Below are 22,406 nucleotides of genomic sequence, written 5' to 3'. Positions count from 1 at the left end.
GTAATGCACCAGTGACCCTCAGGAGAGCAGAGACCATGTGTGAGTCACTCATCACTGCAGTCCCACAAACCCAGCCCAAAAATCCGTACAGACCTGGGGCTGATAAGATATCATCCAATGAATAAACAAAGAAAGGAAAAGATGAAAGTGCTATCCAACATAGCATAGTATAAAGACTGCAGAACTCAGAGTGAGAGGATCTGAGTTCAGGTTTCAGTTCATACTTACTAGCTGAGTGATTTTTGGCAAGCTCCTTAGCTGCACATGTCTGTTTCCTTGTCTACAATAGGAAGCTCATCCCAAGAGCCGCCTGAGCTACCTCACAGGGCTGCTGCCATGTCTCAAATGAGATCATACACGAGTAAGCCTCCTTGTTCCCACCTTCCAAATAGGTCTGGAACCAACGATCCTCATCCATATGCCACCATTACCTCTCATCTGAACCCTGGCAACAGGACGTCTCATCCTGGAGTTCACTCTTCCTCCTCTACACTGCCCCCAAAAATCCTCTGCCTGGGAGGCAGCATAAATTTTTTAAACTTTTAATAATCGGACTATTTACTAGGGAAAATTTCAACACACACAGTTCAACACCCAACGAATGCCCATACACTTATCAATCAGCTCCCACAGTTATCAACATCCTCCAGTTCCTGATTCACCCAGTCCTCTCACATATGTGCATATTTATCTTTTCTTTTTTTGAATTATTTTAAATGAAATCTCAGATGTCAAATTATTTCACCTGTCAATCTTGCCTATGCACCTCTTCCAGAAAAGCAATTGGTCTCAAAGATGTCTTTTTATGGCCACTTTGTTTCAATCAGGATCCAACAAGGTCCTCACCTGGCACTTGCCTAACATGCTTCCCAAATCTCTTTTAATCTATAGCGGTTCTCCCTCCTTCTTTTTCTCCCATGCCATTTATTTGTTGAAGAAGGTGGGAATTTTAAAAATAAATCGTGTCCCTCACCTACTTAGAAAGCTCTAAAGGCATCCCGCTGCTTCACAGAATAAGATGAAAAATGCCTAGCACTCTTTCATTCATTCAATAAATCATAACAGAGCAACCACTGTGTGCCACAGAGTGCTAGTGAACCAGGGAAATGGGGGGGGGGGGACTATGGCAAGTCAAACCCTGCCTTCATAGGGCTCAAACTCTAAGGGAAAAGAGAGCCAACAAACAGAAAACAAACTAATAAATGAACAACCTGGTTTTTAGATGGCAATGCATGCTATGATGAAAATAAGACAGGATGGGAAAAAAAGAATCACAAATGGGGGTCTGCGTGTGAGCAGAGCCTGCACGACAGGCAAGTGCAGCCATAGGACATCAGGGCCATGTGTCCCAGGCAGAGGGAAGCCAAGTGCCAAGACCCAGATGGGACAAGCTGGCTGTGGTCCCAGGAAAGAAAGCAAGCTGGTGTGGCTGGAGCCTGGCCAGTGAGAACAGGGTCAGGGATAGGGGCAGAGACTCCAGCTGGGCAGGGCCACGAGAGGCTTTGAGGGCATGGTGGGGAGTTTGGAAGCCTTGGATTCCAAGGAAAACCCTTGGAGGGCTCTGACCTGGGGGTGACAGGGTCCTCCTGCACACTGGACTTTGCACCACTAACTGTGACATGACAAGCTCCTTCTCTCGACACTCATGGTCTCACACACAGGAAACTTTCCTCTGAACCATAGTCCTGCGCTCTGCCTTCTGGGGCTCACATCTAATCATCCTGAAGTTCCAGCTGACTTGGGAAGGTTCTCCTGAACCTCTCCAACTAGCTCAGTTGCCACCACAATATATGGACTTCTCCCTAGTAGCACTCATCACAGTGGCAATTGGCCACTTATCAGTATAATGATTGGTTTAATGTCCCTCTTCCCCAGTGAACTGTAAACTCTATGAGAGCAGAAACAACACTGATCTTGTTTTAATCTGTAGCTCTGAAGCCTAGCACTGTGCCCGGCATATCAGACAGTAAAATTAAGTACTTGCTGAATGAATAGCTTAACACTGCACTGCATTTTATGAAAAATACTAGCCAGTGTCCTGAGATAGTAAATGTAATTATTCAACACCTGGTCACTCAAAGAATATTTAAAAATCTTAAAATAACATGGACCTCAGAGATAATCTTGTCAAACCTCTTCATTTTATAAGTAACAAGACCAGACACAAAAGGGTAAAAAATAAAATGGTTGGACCTCAATTTTGAGTTGATACACAGGGGCACCTGGCCAGCTCAGTTAGTGGAGCATGTGACTCTTGATCTCAGGGTTGTGGGTTTGAGCCCCATGTTGGGCATAGAGATTACTTAAAAATAAAATCTTAAAAAAAAAATAAAGTCGATCAACATAATGATTCAATTTCAGTTTAGCCCTCACTGGAAATTCATACTCTATTAAGTATTCTATGATTCATCCAGGGCCTCTGCTAGATCACACTGCCTTTGGGCAAATCAGCGGCAGGCGCCTTTTCCTCTGAGTGGCCCCAGCCCCATGCCGAGGTTAGGGCTAGGAGAGTGGCCTGTGGTCTGGGCTCCAGCTCTCACTTGTCCCCTTGGCCATAGCCCTTGCACAGAGAGCAACCTGGGCCACTGGCCCGGACTGCCACTTCCAAGGAAAGTCACAGGGACCGTGTCAAACATGGAGAAACCCTAATTTTACTTAAGCTTTCTGTGAAAGAATGTAATTGGAATGCCAAAAAATATGATAAAGAAGGAAAGGCAGAAAAGACTGAGGGTCAAAAAAAAAGGCCACTCTGGAGAGCAACAGGAATGTTGCAAGAACACACCCTGAAAATGCAATCCGCCAGAAGATCCAGGAGATTAATTTCTCCAGCATGAGTGCTAGGGCTGATGCTGCCGTGCAAGTGTTCATGCTGTACTAAGAACCCAAGAGAACAAAGGCCATGGCCATGTGGCTAAGTGTTCGGATGCTACATAGACGGGTATGGGCCTTGAAAAGCTTTCTCCCCTGATGAACAACCTGAACACCAATGTGCCCTCCTGGATGTTTCACCGCAGCAAATGTTGGGCAGGGTGAGCAGCGACCCTGCAAGCAGCACAGCAAAACCGCATCCAGAAGCTTCTGCAAGAAACGATTGATGAAGCTGGCCTAGCTCTCCTTGATCTCCACGTTGCAACCACCACAGGCTCAGATAAGTTCTGCCCACACCAGCGTTGCTTCCCCAGAACAGACTTGCTCATTTAAGTGATCAAGAGTAATTTAAAGAGGCCCCCAGGTGGCTCAGTGGTTGAGTGTCTGCCTATGGCTCAGGTCATGATCCTGGGATCCTGGGATCGAGTCACAGGGAGCCTGCTTCTCCCTCTGTCTCTCTCTCTGTGTCTCTCATGAATAAATAAATAAAATCCTTAAAAAAAAAGAATTATTTAAAGAACTGGTGCTTCAGTTTTCTTTACTTGTTTCTGAAATATGTTATATGTTTATAGAGATAAGTTGCACTCCAGTTACACTGGGTACATAGCGTGTGGCTAGAAAGCTGAAACACTACTTGTATAGAATGCTTTCTCTTGCTTTGCTATACTTCCTGATACATGAGAAATTCCAGGGACTTTTCACCTTGACAGATTTTATGGTTCTCTACAGTATGTGTAAGAGTATGAGAGGCATATTTTTGTAGTGCCTCTGACAGAGTGAGCATTCACCTGTTACATATGAAACGTCTTTCTCAAAAGTTACATCAAAACTATGCTACCGGGATCCCTGGGTGGTGCAGCGGTTTGGCGCCTGCCTTTGGCCCAGGGCGCGATCCCGGAGACCCGGGATCGAGTCCCACATCGGGCTCCTGGTGCATGGAGCCTGCTTCTCCCTCTGCCTGTGTCTCTGCCTCACTCTCTCTCTGTGACTATCACAAATAAATAAAAAAATTTTTTAAAAAAAGACAAAACTATGCTACCAAAGTACTACAAGAATAAAGTAGAGGGTGCCTGGGTGGCTCAGTGGTTGAGCCTTTGGCTCAGGTCATGATCCCGGGGTCCTGGAATCAAGTCCCACTTCCAGCTCCCCACAGGGAGTCTGCTTCTCCCTCTGCCTATGTCTCTGCCTCTCTCTGTGTGTCTCTCATGGATAAATAAATAAAATATTTTTAAAAAAGAATAAGATAGAAAATAAAGGTTTTGGCTTTTTTTTTTCTTAAAGACACAATCTCAGCTCTCAGTGAAGAAGAAAGCCCAGAGTTTGAGAGCACATTACCACACAATAAGCTGTTTAAATACATTAATTCAAGAATGTTCACAACTCCATGAGAAAGGCAATGATGTCTCTGTCTTACAGATGAACAAACCAGGGCTTTCAGAGATCCACAGCAAGTAAGTGGCAGAACGGAGATCCAAGGCCACATGAATTGGGCTCCAGAGACCTCACTCTTCCCACATTACCTACTGATACTCCAGGTGAACAGATTAAATGAAGATATGTGAACATCTATCAATAGATCAAGCTCCGAATCAGACAGTGAGTTCTAAGGACTGAGGACTTTACACAGTCTGCAGATACCAGTCAGTTAGGAAGGAGGAGGGTCTTGTGTTGACCCTGAGAATGGAAGTGAATCTGAGAGGTACGAGATGGGTAAAGCAGAAGAACAAAAGAATGAGCAAAGGGCCAAAGTAAGGCATAAATGACTCCCTGAGAAAGGTTAAGGCAAAGCTGGAGATGAAGCTCGAATGGTAGGCGGAGGCCCCACATCCAGACCGAAGAGTGCATGGTCTGTCTTCTGAAGTCAGGACAGGGGGTGGGCACTAAAGAGGCTGGACACATTTGGAAAGTGTTGTTGCCAACAGGACAAGAAAGATACAAATGTGAGGACCTGCCATGAAGGTGTAATGGGGAACTGACTGCCATGTTAGTCAAGCCAATGGACAACTCTCATTCTCACCTTTTGGACCCATTTAACATGGTGTGATTTACTCCCTCCTCCTTAATACACTTTCCTCACTTGGCTTCCAGGACTCCTTCTCCTTGCATTTCCTCTCACCTCACTGGCCATGCCCTCCATTGCTGACTCCTCTTCTTTTCTCTGACCTGTTGGAGGCTCCCTGGGACCTCTTCTCCATCAAATATACTCCCCTGGTCGGGTTCATTTAGTTCTCGTTTTAAATATCATCTATGTGCCAATGACTTCCAAATTTATATCTGAAGCCTAGGCTTTTCTTCTAAATTCCAGACTCCTATTCAACTGCCTGCTCCATCCCAGAGCCCTGATATTTGTAGCATATCAACTACTAAAATATCATTTATTATGTTTGCTGTTTATTTTCTTGGTCCCACTCCTCTGCTAGAATGCAAATTACTTGAGGATAGGATTCTTTGATTTGTTCACTTACATTTTGAGTACTTGAAATAGTGCCTGGCATATAGTAGGCACTTGGTAAGTATTTGCAGAATAAATGAATAAAGGGACAGCATAAGGCAGCCTCGATGCAGTGTGAGAACCCTCACGAGGTACCACTACCAAGGGAAAGCAAGCGGCAGTGAAAGTAGCTGAGGGAAGGAGGGACGTGAGTATTATCAGTTTGCCATGTGAAACCTGAACCGACAGGTGGGCATTTGGGTAGAAACATTTGGTAGGATTTGGGAATTCTGGGACCAGTGTTTATTGTTATTGCTTCATCTGTAAAGAAGGGCAGGTTGTCTTGAAGATTAAATAACCTAAAACTAGCAAGTGTCTGACACATGGAAGATACATTCACCCAATAATTGTTTTCCTTCTCAGGGGCTCTTCATCTTCCTAGTCAGGTACCCCCAGCACAGTCCAGACCACCCAGCTCATATGCACATCCCTGATGATTCACCTGTTCACATCCATCACACCCTGGATCCCTCCTCCTTGACTCCTGAGAATACAGCCCTCCCTCGTCAGCCCTCTTTGAGGACTGCCTTGCTCAGGGTTACCTTTCTTCCAGGGCAGCCCTTATGCAATGACTGACCTGCTGTGAGGGCACTGAGGCCCAACCCTCTCACAGACTTGAGACAGCTATGGAAAGTCATCCCACATCAGGGCTCCCAGGGGCTGGCTGAGGCTTTTACTAGGGCTGCAAGCCACTCAGCTTCAGCCTCTGCTCAGCCTGTCAGCACCTCCTTCCCTTCTGTAGGTAAGGCACTCAACCCAAAGAAATAACCTGCCTGCTAATCTCCATTCAGACTCAGCTTCCTAAGAGCCCAGCCAGTGGCAGATATAACATCCAACAGAGCTCTGGGATTCTTTCTCATTGAAGTGCAGATGAAACCCAAGTAGAGGGGCACTTGGGTGGCTCAGTGGTAGAGCATCTGCCTTTGGCTCAGGGCTTGATCCTGGGGTCCTAGGATCAAGTCCCACGTCGGGCTCTCCCCAGGGAGCCTGCTTCTCCCTCTGCCTATGTCTCTGCCTCTCTTGTCTCTCATGAATAAATAAATAAAATCTTAAAAAAAAAAAAAAGAAAGAAAGAAACCCACATAGACCTGGAAGGTATGGTTTGACCAAAATCCTTTTTTATATTTTTAAATTTTTTCCCAATCGTAAAATCCTTTTTTTTATCAAGAAATTTTCAAAGTTTTTAGAATGTAATGTGGTTAGTCTAATGCCACAAATAAAGGTGAGGAGGAGGTCCCAAATTTAACAAAAGAATTCAGTGGGTCTGTTAAGAGGGAAAAAAGAAATTTCATTTTATTTTCAATAACCTCTGGCTGGTATGTAGTATTTCCTGTCATTATGAATGCAGGCAACAAAGCCTAGTGGTAACTCTTAATAACCTTGCCACAAATAGAAAATCACAGGTATTCTCACACCACATTTTAGTCTCACAGCACCTGTCTTCAAATGTTGTTTACTGTCCTCCTGATCTTGAAAATTCAGTAATTATCTGACTACCACCTCCCACTGGACTCACGGTTACACCTTACTATTTAATAATGGGTAAAGATAAGCACATATGTTACTTCAGACAGTTTTTGTTTTAATTCTTTGTTTTTTTTTAAAAAATGTATTTATTCATGAAAGACACAGAGAAAGAAGCATTGACATAGGCAGAAGGAGAAGCAGGCTCCCTGAGGGGAGCCGGATGCGGGACTCGATCCCATGAGCCTGGGATCAGGACCTGAGCCAAAGGCAGAGGCTGAACCACTGAGCCACCCAGGTGCCCTTACTTTTAATATTTTTATCTGGATTTCAACATGATTGATTTCCTGGGCAATCCTGCAGATTTTGGTTTTTGTGATTAAAAATATTCCACGAGGGGGTGTTACAGGCTTCATCAGACTGCCCGGGGGGTCAGGGCAGTCAGCTCACTAGGGCGACCCTGTCCGAGGGTAGAGACTGCAGGGACTCAGTCCTCTCAGGCAAAGCCGGCGAGCTGCACGTGGGGTCGCCGAGGCGCGGTCGGCCCGCGCGGACGGGCACAGGCACTTCACAGGCAGGACAGGCTCCAGCCGCGGTTGCTGTCGCGTCCTCCCCCACCCCCACTCTGGAATGCGCTCAGCTTTATATGAAACCCACATGGTGCGCGGCTGGGGAAGGCGGCGGCACGGAAGGACCGACAAGCTGACAGCGCCCCAGGCCCGGCCCATCCGGAGAAGGCTCCAGGGCTGACGGCCCCCGTGGTGACCCTGCTCCGCCACAGGAACTGGATCGCCAGGTCGCCCTGCCTTCCCAGCGCTAAATTCTGGCCCGAAACGCGCGCACGGCCGAGACACACCCGGAGCCCGCACCCAGGCGCCGGCTGTCGGCGAAATCCCGGGCCCCGCGCGGCTGTGACGGGCTGCTCTGCCCCGAGCGCGGCCCGGACCTGCCCGCCCGGACCTGCCCGCCCGCCCGGCTCGCGGGCCCAAGGGACGGGTCCATAGCGGGACCAGCTGCCGGGGGGGGGGGGGGGGGGGGGACGCCTCCCGCGGTCCCGGGGTCCCGGGGGTGCCGGGGGCCTCGGGGTGCTGGGGGCCTCGGGGTGCTGGGGCCTCGGGGTGCCGGGGGCCTCGGGGTGCTGGGGCCTCGGGGTGCCGGGGGCCTCGGGGTGCCGGGGTCCCGGGGGTGCCGGGGGCCTCGGGGTGCTGGGGGCCTCGGGGTGCTGGGGCCTCGGGGTGCCGGGGGCCTCGGGGTGCTGGGGCCTCGGGGTGCCGGGGGCCTCGGGGTCCCGGGGTCCCGGGGGTGCCGGGGGCCTCGGGGTGCTGGGGGCCTCGGGGTGCCGGGGGCCTCGGGGTGCTGGGGCCTCGGGGTGCCGGGGTCCCGGGGGTGCCGGGGGCCTCGGGGTGCTGGGGGTCCTCGGGGTGCCGGGGTCCCGGGGGTGCCGGCGGCCTCGGGGTGCCGGGGTCCCGGGGGTGTCAGGGGCCTCGGGGTGCCGGGGGCCTCGGGGTGCTGGGGCCTCGGGGTGCTGGGGCCTCGGGGTGCCGGGGTCCCGGGGGTGCCGGGGGCCTCGGGGTGCAGGGGTCCCGGGGGTGCCGGGGGCCTCGGGGTGCTGGGGCCTCGGGGTGCCGGGGTCCCGGGGGTGCCGGGGGCCTCGGGGTGCTGGGGGTCCTCGGGGTGCCGGGGTCCCGGGGGTGCCGGCGGCCTCGGGGTGCCGGGGTCCCGGGGGTGTCAGGGGCCTCGGGGTGCTGGGGGCCTCGGGTGCCGGGGGTGCCGGGGGCCTCGGGGTGCTGGGGCTCCCCGGGGCCGGCGGGGCGCGCGCGGAGCAGCCCGGCCCGCACCCCTCCTGCTGCAGTGGCCCGGCCGGGGGTCCCCGTCCCCGCCCAGGACGCCCTCGTCCGGCCAGCCCCGCGGGCGCCCCCGCCGGCCCCCGCCTCCGTCCGCCGCCGGCTCGGCCCCACGCCCTCCGCCGCTACAGCCCCCGCCGGCCCCCCGACTCGCACTCACGTAGACCGAATCGATGTCGGATTTGTCGAAGAAGCGGAGCGCCCGCCTCAGCTCCAGGGCTGGGGAGACGCGGTCGTCCCCGGGCTCCAGCTGCAGGTCCCCGTGTCCCGGACCGAACGGGAAGAGCTCCTGGCGGCTCAGGCAGCCCCCGGGCCCCACCAGCAGCAGCTGCAGCAGCAGCGCCCGCGTCCACGCAGTCTCGCCCCGGCGCCTCGCGGCCGACATGGTCCCGAACTGGCGTCCCGCAAACCTAGCGGCTCGGCGGACGAGGCCGGGGAGGGCGGAGACGTAACCGGACGCCCCTCGGCTGCCCCTGCACCCGCCTCCCGAGGTTCCCTCCCCGGGAAATAGCGGAGGAGGACCAGGGGAGGTGGGGGTGGGGAGGGGGAGGGGGAGGGCCCGCCCGCCCCGGGCCGGACGCGCCGCAGTGGCCGCCCAATGGGCGGGGGAGGGGGGGAGGGGGGGAGGGGCTCGGCCCACCCCCGCGGTCCTGGCGCGTCGCCCTGGACCCCGCGGGGGCAGGAGCGCGGGGGCCGCGGGAGAGCCGAGCGCGCGGCTTCGCGCCCCGGGCCTGGGGTCCGGGCCCAGTCGGAGGGCGGGCTGCGTGGAAACGCTCCGCCTTCAGGAGCACAGTCCACCCCGGCGCTGCTCGGCGGCGTCCAGGTCGGACTCGCTGGGTGGGACTCTGGCAGGAAGAGGGGGCAGGTAGGTGCAGGAAATCAGGGAGAGGGGACTGGACCCGACGCGTTCATCTACTCATCCATCCAGGTTTTCAGCGTCATTGAGTGAGGTGGAAGTTCGGCCAGACGGGGGGTCCCACCCTCGGAGACACAGTCACGAGTGTATATGATAATCCGGTGTTTGGTGGGGCGGGGCCCCCAAGTGATAAAATGACATTAGGGCTGGAATAATTGGCCAAGGAGAACTTCCGAGAGGGACCCGGGACTCGAACCACGGCTTCTGGAAGGGGATGGAAAAGTCATCAGGAGGCTGGGGAAGGGACGTTCTGGAAACTGGAGCTGTGAGCGGATTCAAGACACAATCTCCCAGTTGAGAATGTGGAACGAGGGCTGTTGGGAGGAAAGCCTTAATACCAAACCTAGGAATTTGAACTCGCTCTTAACGCTCAGAGAACAGCTATTGAGAGTTCCTGACAAAGGGCGATAAGGCATGTAGCTGGTGTCCTAAGTAATGGGTTGATCATTAATTTGGCATTCATTGGGAGGTCATCAGAGGGCTATTGAAAGGGAAAACAGGGGTGAGGGGTAGTGAGAATGGAAAAGGTGGATGGATATTGAGAAGAATTGGACCTAAGAGGCATTACAATGAAAGAAGGAATGAGACTTGATTATGAATCTGATATGGGGGTTAGGGAGAGAAGTTAGAATTGGGTGTAAGGTTTTGAGCCTGCAGGATTGCAAAACAGGGCTGCCTTTTGAAGTCAGGGACAGTGGGTGTTGGATATGTGCTTGCTATCAGACCTCTTAACCTAGAGAGGTCAACACGGGGCATTTCTGTTGCCTGTCACCAGCTAAAATGAAAGACCTAGGACGCAATTCGAAATAATTCTCACAGTAAACAGCAAATTCAATATAATATTTAAGGAGCAGGAGTCCTGAACCAATAGAAAACATAAAAAGCAAATGACATCCACCCTCTGAACAGAAAGTCTTTGATCATTCTGGATGTCTTTTTCTTTTAAATTCATTAGCTGTCACAGAAAACACTACATTTCTACAAGGTATCAGTTCGTTTTGCAACCACGATAACCCTAGGAGAGAGACCATCCCCATTTTCCTGAAGAGGGGCACAGAGATCCAGAGAGGTTTAAGTCATTTTGCTAAAGCTGCACAGCTGGAAGCCTGCAGGTGACCCAGGGTCGTCCAGTTCCAGGACCACCTTAACCACTACATTAAATGGCTTCTGTATTGATGCAGTTTCTCTCTTGTTAAAAAGTGACTAGTGTGGGATCCCTGGTTGGCGCAGCGGTTCAGCGCCTGCCTTTGGCCCAGGGCGCGATCCTGGAGACCCGGGATCGAATACCACGTCGGGCTCCTGGTGCATGGAGCCTGCTTCTCCCTCTGCCTATGTCTCTGCCTCTCTCTCTCTGCGTGAGTATCATAAATAAATAAAAATTAAAAAAAAAAAGTGACTAGTGCTCCTTGCAATCCATTACCAAATCTGATGGCTTTTCCTTTATCTCCCAGGAGCCCCTGTCCCCCACCCCTGAAGCACACTTCCTGACTGTGCTCCACACCATCCCTGGCTTCAACTGCTGTACCTCTGGGCTTCCAGGCCCCAGCACTGCCCATTCAACCCGCCAACGACTCTTTCTGGAGGCTCCTCTTCATCCTCTGTGCTTACCTGTACTCGGCATGGGCCCTATGACACCAAGCCAGCCTTTTCCTGCCTGTTGCCTCACTCAGACTATCCTCTTTCAAAGCCCCCATCTTCTGTCTCACTTCAGAGCTATGCTGAAGCTGTTGCTCGTGCCTGGAATCCTCTCCGTTTTTGGTACTCAGACAGATTCTGCAACTCCTATTGGTTCACGGCATTTCCCTCGGCTCCTACAAGAGCAAGTTCTCCAGAATACCAGTGCAAAGCTCCAAGACTATTAAGACACAATCCCTTTGGGGAGCAGTTCACAGTCTGTTGGAGAAGACAGACAGACGTAATAGTAACATGGTGAGATGTGAACTAGTCTTAACAGAATGAATACCAATAACAGTTGCCTAAGTGAGTAGCCTCAAGCAGATATGGGGAAATGGGACTTGCAGAAGTTAGATAATACGCCCAGTTTTGTAGTTTGTGGAAGAGCCGCCAGGATTTGAATGTTTTCAAATTTCAGTGTATCTGAAACCAAAGCTAATACTTTTTCTGCCACACCCTTCTGCCTTTCTGTAAAAGGAGAGGTTTCTCCCCCAATTTCCATCCACAAGGTATATCTGCTCTGTTGTTTATACATAATGTTCATTTACTATTTACATGTTCATTTATTCTATCAGAATGGTCTTGCTTAAAAAAAATAAATAAAAATAAAAATAAATTAAAAAAAAAAAAAAGAATGGTCTTGCTTAAGTGAGTCTGGTATGTATCGTAAACTGTCTGTCGTTTCCTATTAATAGCCCTGCACTCATTGCACATCGTTTGGTGCTAGGGAATGTGACATCTATGCTATGCCTCTGACTGAGACAATGTAGCTGCCAGCTACTCCTTTAGGATTTCTAGTTTTAAATACATTTAGATACACAATCTTCATCATTAAATACTTAATTTTATGTTATGCCCTGGTCATTTTCTAAGTATATGTAACAATTACATATTTTCCTCTAGTTGTTTCATGTGTTTTTTTCCCCTCCAATATAAGCTCTTTGGGTGAAGCCTCATGTGTTCTTTTCTTTTCCAGAGTTCACAGAGCCTCAACTAATGCTGTGTGCATGTTAATAAAAATTAATAGTTTGAAAACTCAGTAGTACTTTTAAGAACCATTTGCTATCTGCAGTAGCATATGAACCCAGAATGACATAATATACCAGGTTTTTTAAAAATTATCTTTTATTAAACTCGTCACGTTAGAGACTTGTACTTTTTCACTGAGTGCTATCAACCGGATGAGACAGGAAGACAAAATTCAGGAAGCAGGCATATCTATAAGAAAACAAGTTAAACTTTCTATTTGGTTTATTCAGACAAAAGTCTAGGCAACTGAATGGAGAAATAGCTCAATTGGCTATTTCACTGAAAAAGACTAATCTCACTGAAAAAGTTCTAATCTCGTTCTCCTGTGAGGTTTGGCCACTGACCACATATGGTCATGGAAGATTCCTTTATTTACTAGATGTTATGTAGACATAAATGTGCTAGTGTTTCAATTCCAGGGGAATTTACCTAATTTGTGAATAAGATGATCACTATTTTAAACAACTTAACCTCAATTCTTATCACGGATAAAGATAACACAAATTAAATAACCACTCCTAACTAAAGAAGAGAATTATTTCCAAGAATATTTCTGTAACTATGTCATGTTCCAAAACAATGTTCATCCCAAAACAAAATTATAGGGAACTATTAAGAGATTGATCCAAAAAGTTTATGTTTATGCCTTCTCAGCTGCTATTCTTAATTATCATCTTCTAATAATGGATTTTCATATGTTAATCACTTTTTTCCAATCTTTATTGAGGTATAATTGACAAAAATTGTATGCATTTAAGGCGTACAATGTAATGATTTGATATACAAATGTAAATGATTACCACAATTGAGGTAATTAACACATCTATCATTTCACAGTTGGCATTTTTTGCGTGTGTGATGAGAACACTGAAAATCTACTATCTTAATGGGGTGGCTCAGTAATTTAAGCATCTGACTCTTAATCTCATCTCAAGATTCCATCTCAGGGTCTTGAGTTCAAGCCCTGCATTGGGCTTTACTCTGGGCATGGAGTCTACTTAAGGGTGCACGTGCACACACACACACACACACACAAACACTACTACCTTAGCAAATTAGCAAGTATACAATACATATTATTAACTATAGTCACCATGCTGTACATTATATCCACAGAATTTATCTTATAAACAAAGTTTGTACCATTTGGCCAACACTTCCCCATTTCCTCCGTTCTTCAGCCCCTGCAACTACCATTGTACTCTGCTTCTATGAAAGAATAGCAAAGATTTTTGATATTGTAATCCATATTTATTTTAGATGGCTCATATGAATGTTTTGTTGAAAATAATACTGATTTAGCCACAGTAATCAGACAAGAAAAACAAATAAGAGGCATCCAGATTAGTAAAGAAGTTAAACTGTCACTACTTGTAGATGACATGAGACTATATATAGAAAATTCTAAAGACTTCACCAAAAAAAAAAAAAACTACTAGAGCTGATAAATTAATCCAGGAAAGTCACAGGATAGAAAGTAAGTATACAGAAATCTGTTCCATTTTTATACACTAATAATGCAGTAGCAGAAAGAGAAATTTAAAAATAATACCATTTAGGGCAGCCCCGGTGGCGCAGCAGTTTAACGCCGCCTGCAGCCCGGGGTGTGATCCTGGAGACCTGGGATCGAGTCCCACGTCGGGCTCCCTGCATAGAGCCTGCTTCTCCCTCTGCTGTGTCTCTGCCTCTCTGCCTGCCTCTCTCTCTCTCCACCTCTGAATAAATAAAAAATAAAAAATAAAAAATAAAAATAATACCATTTACAATTGCACCAAAAAGAATAAAATATCTAGGAATAAAGGTGAAAGACCTATAGTCTTAAAACTATAAACACTGATGAAAGAAATTGAAGATGACACCAACAAATGGAAAAGCATTCCACGTTAATGGGTTGGAAGAATTAGTAACATTGAAATGTCCTTATTACCCAAAGCAATCTACAGATTCAATGCAATCCCTATCAAAAAAACACCAGCATTTTTCACAGAACTAGAATTTTTAAAATCCTAAACTTGTATGTAACCACAGGAGGCCCTGAGTAGCCAGAGAAATCCTCAGAAAGAAGAACAAAGCTGGAAGTATCACAATACCAGGTTTGCAGATACAGTACAAAGCTGTAGTAATGAAAACAGTATAGTGCTGGCACAAATATAGACATGTAGGTCAATGGGACAGAATAGAAAGCCCAAAAATAAATCCCACAACAATATGATCTGACAAAGGAGGCAAGACTATACAATGGGGAAAGGATAATCTCTTCAATAAACAGGGCTAGGAAAACTGGACAGCTACATATAAAAGAATGAAATAGGACCACTTTCTAAACACCACACACAAAAATAAACTCAAAATGGATTCAAGACCTGAATGTGAGACCTAAAACTATAAAAACCCTGGAAGAGAACATAGGCAGTAATTTTTTACATCAGCCGTGGCAACATTTTTCTAGATGTGTCTCCCTAGGCAAAGGAAACAAAAGCAAAATGAAATTCTCAGGACTATACCAAATAAAAAGCTTTTGCACAGTGAAAGAAACCATAAAAGAAAAACAGAAAGACAACCTACCTACTGAATGGGAAAAGATATTTGCAAATGACATATCTGGTAAGGGGTTAATATTCAAAATATGTAAAGAACTTATACAACTCAACACCAAAAAAAAAAAAACCCAAACAATCTGATTTAAAAACGGACAGAAGACCTGAATAGACATTTTTCCAAAGAAGATATAAAGATGGCCAAGTCACATGAAAAGATGCTCAACATCACTAATCATCAGAGAAATGCAAATAAAACCACAGTGAGATATCATCTTGCACTAGTTAGAAAGGCTAATATTGAAATGACAAGAAATAGCAAGTGTTGGTGAGGATATGGAGAAAAAGGAACCCTCATGCAATATCAGTGGGAATACAAACTGGTGTAGCCACTGTAAAAAGTGTGGAGTTTCCTCAAAAAATAAAAAATAGAACTATCATATGATCCAGTAATTCCACTACTGGATGTTTACCCAAAGAAAACAAAAACACTAATTTGAAAGATATATATGTACCTATGTTTAGTACAGCATAATTTACAATAGCCAAGATATGGAAGAAGCCTAAGTGTCCATCAATAGACCAATGGATAAGGAAAATGTAATACATGTGCACTGGAATATTATGCAGTCATAAAAGGGATGAGCTCTTGCCATTTGAGACAATATGAGTGGGCTGGGTGGGCTTAGAGGATATTATGCAAACCGGAATACTGAGAAAAAAAATACCATAGGATTCTGCATAGAAGTGGAATCTAAAAAACACCCAAATGGATAAACAAACAAAAGCAGAATCAGACCTTTAAGTACAGAAAACAAACTGATGGTTGCTGAGAGAAGAGCCATGGGGAGTTGAGCAAAATGGCTGAAGGGAAGAGGGAGATACCAGAATAAATCATGGGAATAAAAAGCATAACATAAGGAATACAGTCAATGATATTGTAATAGTGATTTAACTGGACAGATGGTAACTGCACTTGAACATAGCACAATGCATAAACCTGTCAAATCACTAAGTTGTACACCTGAAACAAATGTAACATTGTGTCTCAGCCCTACTCAATCAATCAATCAATAACTATAAAATAATAGTGATTTGTGATGGGTCATACATATGGCCTCAGATTGTCATAACATTCAATTGTCAAGTGCAAATGAAGGCATTATTTCTTATTAATTTTTTTTAATAAGACATACTTAAACTCACAATCCTGAGATCGAGACCTGATCTGAGATCAAGAGTTGGACACTTAACCGACTGAGCCACCCAGGCACCCTTCTTAATTTTATTTTGTTATTAAATCTTCATAAAGTCCTATTCCTGTGTGGTAAATTTAATGTAACCAAACCTGAACAGGTCAAACTTGTATAAATAAATAAGTTCAGCATAAATTGTGATGACCAAATGATTGCAATGTACGTCACTGTAACTGACTGTACTCAGTCATAGAGGAAGAAGACCATGATGACTCATTACTTTGTCTTAGCTAATTAGAGCTATGTATTTACACGTATTTACAAAACCATGTTGGTAAAAATTTCCTCACTGGAATGGGATTGAGCAATAGTCACCACTTAGCTTCTGGTTCTGTATGTTACACTGAGAACCACTGACCACTTAGCAAATGGGTAGCCATCGGATCTTGCAAAATTAAAAAAAAAAAAAGTAACACATTTCCTTACAAGATTCTTATGAGATCAAGTATGCTTAGCAGGGTAAAGTAAGTATGTTTGACTAGAACAAGTTCAGCCCATCTAGGCCAGTGGTATAGGCTACATGTTATCTCCTTAGTGCTTAGAATCTGTACCTTCTGGGGTGAGGTTGCAGTAGATAGTGTTCTGAGGATATTTTACATTTCAATAAAATAGATTAGACAACTGCCTTCACGGGATTATCCTAGAGGGTACAAAAGACTTCTTCAAGTCCTAATTTACCACTGGTTTTAATTTTGTTTGTCTAACTTAAGGTTTTCCTTCCAATTAAAATCAGAGAACATGTTTTGACATAGCAGAGGGAATTTCAGGAGACTAGAAGAGGTACAAGGATACAATTGAGGAATGAAAGATAACAGAAAATCAGGGTGTTTATGACCCAATTGGCCCAGTTCACAATCTCCCTCAAGTCAGCCAGGTAAAACCATTCAAGTATTGAAGACAGAGTACACATTTAGTGCTAGGTTTTTTGGGCAGGTTAATTGACCCCTAGATAATTTTATCTAGCATTTATTTTTATACCTTCAGTAACCCTATATTGATCATGCATTCATTAATGACTATTTATTGAGCACCGACTATGTACCTGACACTATTCTGGGCATTGAGACACACCCAAGAACAAAATATGCTCATGGGGGGAGATGGACAACAAGGGAATGAATAAGCAATTAGATATTGTGTGGAGAGGTGATGGGTAAAAGTGCTATGAATAAAAATAAATTAGGAAAAAACTGAAGAGTATTGTGACATGGGTGGGTGTGAAAATTATTTTATTTAGGAAGATCGAGGAAGTCTTCACCGAGTACCTGTTCCCTTTGGAACAGAGGCCTGAAGAAGTTAGGGAGCCACATGTGGACAGGATGAAGGAGCATTAGTAAGTAGAAGTCTGGACAGGGCTGCGTTCAGGGTGAGGGGACCATAGATGTAAAGTTCCTCAGCAAGAATGGGCTCCCTCTGTTCAAGACCATCAAGGTGGGACACTTGGGTAGCTCAGTGGTTGAGCATTTGCTTTTGGCTCAGGGCATGATCCTGGGGTCCTGGGATCGAGTCCCACATCGGGCTCCCTGCATGGAGCCTGCTTCTCCCTCTGCCTGTGTCTCTGCCTAGCTCTCTATGTCTTCCATGAATAAATAAATAAAATCTTAAAAAAAAAAAAAGACCAGCAAGGTCCGGTTGGGAGAGCTGGGTAAGCAGGGGTAAACCCCTTGGCCCTATTGGCCAAAGTAAGGGCTTTTGAGAGTCAACAAGCACCTGAAAATAGTTAAATAGGCAATGTCAAAACTGGAAGGAATCAACCAAATTACCAGAATACATCCATGACCGAATTAAACAGCTGTCTCCGGTTTTGGAAAACATTGAAAATGGTACGAATCTAGTACAAAAGAGCCAAGAAGGAAAATGATTCCAGTTTGAGACTAAATGAGATATTATCACTGAAAGGTTATTAGTACAAAGACCAAAATACTATTGTCTCTTCATTGAATTTAGGTACTGTCACTTCTGCTAGGATGCTTGCTTCAATAATGCAAATCTATTCTAATATGAATGATGTATTAGTAAACAGTTTCAGCATAATGCATTTTGGTATTTGCATATGCAAATTTTTGCCTTCGAGAAACACCAGCTGAACACAGAAAGCTGCACCCGCTTGAACAGAGCCATGTAGGAATGTGCAAAATGCACACAAGCACAGCTCTTACCCAGACAGTGAGCCACACCCATCCTCATCTGGGTCTAGGACTTTCTATCCCACTTCAGATATTCCTCCTTCTACTCCTCCACTAACCTGCAAGCAGCCCCATTGGCAAAGGTTGTCCTGGCCCTGTGGTCCTAGGGATCCTCTCTTTTATTCCCACCTCGCCTACTTTGTATTTTCCCTCTCTATTTTTTTTTTCTCCTCTCCCCCTTTATCCCATTTCTTTTATTTTCTTCTTTTTTGTTCTCTTCCTCTCACACCCTGGGAGCTGGGCACACAATTCTACAGAAGTTCCGGATGTTTTTCAAGGGAAAGTGCCATAGATGCTGTGGTATGTATGCATTTCTCAACCATTCAACATGTGTTACAGTGAGATAATATGCAAATATCTATACAGTGTTGCCACTAAAGTACATATACATCATTTTGTATTCACTTTTTTCCTATTAATGCTATAGTATAATGATTTTCCATGTTGCAGTATAGCTTTATTTATATATTTCATATGCACTGCATTTATTAGAGTCTGACCATTTCCCAACTGTTAGCATTTAGGCTGTTTCTAATTTTTTTTTTGTCTATTATTTAATCACATCTGCAGTAAATATTGCTCTTCCTCTGGGGATTATTTCCTGAAATCCTCTTCCCCAAAGGATTAAAGGATGTGAACATTTTTTTAAAAAATCAACTTTATTAAAATATGTTTTATAAGTAATAAACTGTAATAAGGATGTGAACATTTCCGTTGTCCTTGGTATGTCACTGTTGAGAGTAAGGGCAAAAGGAGATGAGAAATAGGTTGTGGGCAAAAATCACCACCAACACTGGAGAAATAAGATGCGTGTCTTTTAATCTTTCTACAGATCCAGTTCAAATGCACTTTCTGCAAAAATCCTTCCCAAATCCCCCCAACACAATTCATCTCTTTCCTATATCTTATTTGTCAATGATTTTAACAATACCTCATCTTGGCTGAGAGCTCTTTAGTTTACAAAGTGTATCTACAATCTCAATTATATTGCAGTATTTTCTATCCCCATTTTATAGATAAGGAAACTGAGACTCAGAGTAAATGCCTTGCCCAAGGATATTGAATGAACAAGAAGCAGGGCCAGGTAGTTAAACACAGAGTCCTATCTTTTTTTTTTTTTTTTAAGATTTTATTTATTTATCTATTCATGAGAGACACAGAGAGAGAGGCAGAGACATAGGCAGAGGGAGATGCAGGCTCCATGCACGGAGCCCGATGTGGGACTCGATCCCGGGACTCCAGGATCACACCCTGAGCCAAAGACATACGCTCAACTATTGAGCCACCCAGGTATTTCAAGGACAACTCCTAACTATGGTGAAATTTTATTTTGACTTTTTTTTTTAAGATTTTATTTATTTATTGATGAGACACACAGAGAGAGGCAGAGACTTAGGCTGAAGGAGAAGCAGGCTCTCTGAGGGGAGCCTAATACAGGGCTCAATCCCAGGACCCCAGGATCATGCCCTGAGCCAAAGGCAGATGCTCAACCACTGAGCCACCCAGGTGCCTCTTTATTTTGGCTTTTGAAATAATGTTGATTTCTCCACACAGCCTCTCCAAAAGGCTGGGCAGCCTCTTCAGTTTTCAGAAGCTCCGTCAGGAACAAGAGAGCACACCTCGCTGTCTTCCAGAACAGTAATTCCTAGCAGGGTGTACTGAGAGACAGGAGGCTGGGAGGCGGAGAAGAATGTCAGAATCATCTTCCACAGATTCTGATCAACCTGAGGGGTGTGCCAGGATCTGGGAAAGGGGTGGGGAGGCAAGATGGAGAATTACTGATCAAAACTTGAGATATGTTTGTTGAGATGTTCATGTGATCACATTTGCTCACTTTGTTCCATTCTGGATAATTCCTATCACAGTGGGATTTCCTATGTACAGACCCTTTAATTCTGATTACAAACTATTCATTCCTATATAAACAAAAAAGTATAGGAATAAAGAAAATTTGAATTCATACAATGGAAGCTGATCAAGGAAGGGCATTTCAAACCCTCTTCATTATAATCCTGTGAAGAAATGTGCTCTATTCATGGCTGAGTAGTCCAGTGGGAAAAAGGCTGGCCTGGAAATCATGCATGCTAATGAACATGAAAATCAATGTGTTCCTTAAAGTGTTCTTCATATTTACCTAGTGAAAGGCTCCTGGGAAGTTTCCCTTCCTTCTTTCATCTGCTGCCTGGGATTCAGATGTGTTAACTGGAGCTCAGCAGTTGACTTAAACCATGAAGCATACCCAGGGAGAGTGCTATAGCAAGCTGCAAGGGCCCCAAGGATTGCATGGAGCTGCTCCACTGCCTGCACTTCTCTTATGTGAGAGAAGGATCATAGTAAAGGGCTAAGCTCTACACAGGGAATGCATCACAGAGAGTCCCCTCTACAGAGTATACCCTAATCCCTCATAAACTGATGGCTCAAGCTTCCCCTGCAGGGTGCATCCTGATTCTCTGCTTTTCCAATGCTTGCAGGTTGGATCTGGACTTTGCTCTGACAGATGCCCTTGTATAGGATCCTGACTGGAATGAGGGCATGGGAGAGAGGAATCTACACTCATGTGGTCACTAATGTACTGATGCAGGTGCCCACCTGGAGGGGTGCTTCTCAATCTGCCCATGGTGAAGGATTGCACCCAATTTGTCATGGACTGATACTTCTATAAAATATAATTAAAATGAAAAATACAATTAAAATTAAAACGTTTCACAGTGCTTAATTTCACATTATTTAGTTATTTGATTGAATAGACATAGCATCACTCTATCAAATTGATATAAAACTTTCTCATCACAGATGCTCTTAGGTTTTACACTTGTCTGGCTGAATACCGGTAACAATCCGCAGACTAGCTCTGGTCTATAGACCACATTTTGGGTAGCATGGAGCTTTTAAGCTACACCTAAAAGGAATAGTATGGGTGTATATTAATTGAAATGTCTACTCTAGATAGAGTGAATAATTTTATATGAGATAATTTTTATACAGAACAATGCTATTATAAACATAAGTTATTTGAAACAGTCACTGCTGGTTAGTTTTCTCCAAATTGTTGGAGGCAGTGGATTGGAAAGCAATTCACTGAGGTCTTAGATCCTCTGCTTCTGTCTATATTATTCTTATTCTCAATTTTAGAATATGTTATAATTTTAACTGTAAAGCTCCTCAAATCATACCTGTTAGCCCCCTTTTCAATGTCAGACTACAGATTGAATCAGATTACTATGAAATTCAAGATCAGGTTTGGAAAAGAAAATAATTCGTAAATGCAAGCCAGCCTTAAGGGTGTGTGGAGGGCAAAGGGATAATTTTTGGTGATGGGAGGGGGATGGTAAACAGATGTCAAGTGACAATTTAAGCAGGTGCTCTACCAAAGAATTGGAAACCATCTGATGGGCAAATGGATTTGTTATCTATAGGGAAAGTTGCAGGCTTTCTCAATACCACACTAGTGTTAGGAGTCCTTCCTTTATTTAAAGGCCATACATCAAGGCACCAAAGCAGGATTTGGCATGGGTGAAGAGAATGCCTTTCTTCTGTAAAATGAGAGGAGTGTAATTTTGAAAGAATTGCTAGAAAAGGAAAACTAGTGTGTATGGGTTGAATTGTATCTCTCCCAAATGCTATACGTTGAAGTCCTAAGCCCCAGTACAGCAGATGTGACTATATTTGGAGATAGGGCCTTGAAAGAAAGAAGTTAAAATGTGGCCATTAGGATGGACCCTAATAATACGACTGATGTCCTTACAAGAAGAGGAAATTTGGACACCTAGGAAATACTAGGAGTGCATACACAGAGAAAAAAAGACCATGTTGAAAGGCATCAGGACAGTAGCCATCTTTAAGCCAAAGAGAGAGGCTTTGTGGGGAGCTTATCCCTGACGCCTTGATCTCGGGCATCCAGCCTCCAGCACTGGAGAAATAAGTATCTGTTGTTTAAGTTACCCAGTGTATGGTACTTTGTTACAGTAGCTCTAGGAAACCAAGACACAGTGTGACACCTCAACTTTCTGGGTATTCTCAACTATATCTTTCTTTTTAAGTTGTGCATCATGTTTATGACATACACTCAGGCAGAGAAGACTGGAAGGAAATCAGCAACTTGCTAATCATACACACATTAAGGTGACTTTTGTATACTCTA

The 22,406-nt window shown here is 45.3% G+C and overlaps 1 protein-coding gene and 1 long non-coding RNA gene across 2 annotated transcripts in view; both read right to left on the bottom strand.

The window, feature by feature from the left end:
* The window catches only part of NID1 (nidogen 1), an 83,919-nt gene extending 74,736 nt beyond the window's left edge, over positions 1 to 9,183 (bottom strand). The window contains exon 1 of the mRNA XM_077894417.1: positions 8,828 to 9,183. Coding sequence (XP_077750543.1) covers positions 8,828 to 9,052 — 225 coding nt within the window. The 5' untranslated portion in view covers positions 9,053 to 9,183. The remainder of the gene's footprint in view (positions 1 to 8,827) is intronic.
* Positions 9,184 to 12,380: 3,197 nt separating this feature from the next.
* LOC144311769 (uncharacterized) overlaps positions 12,381 to 22,406 on the bottom strand; it is a 37,222-nt gene continuing 27,196 nt past the window's right edge. Inside the window, exons 3-4 of the long non-coding RNA XR_013377293.1 lie at positions 13,839 to 14,001; positions 12,381 to 12,475 (exon numbers count right to left, since the gene is read on the bottom strand). This is a non-coding gene — a long non-coding RNA (uncharacterized LOC144311769). The remainder of the gene's footprint in view (positions 12,476 to 13,838; positions 14,002 to 22,406) is intronic.

This window comes from Canis aureus, chromosome 4 (genome assembly GCF_053574225.1).
Source record: "Canis aureus isolate CA01 chromosome 4, VMU_Caureus_v.1.0, whole genome shotgun sequence".
In the NCBI taxonomy this organism is placed as follows: domain Eukaryota; kingdom Metazoa; phylum Chordata; class Mammalia; order Carnivora; family Canidae; genus Canis; species Canis aureus.
The sequence above is the reverse complement of the archived record's forward strand: the minus strand, read 5'-3'. Positions and strand labels throughout refer to the sequence as shown.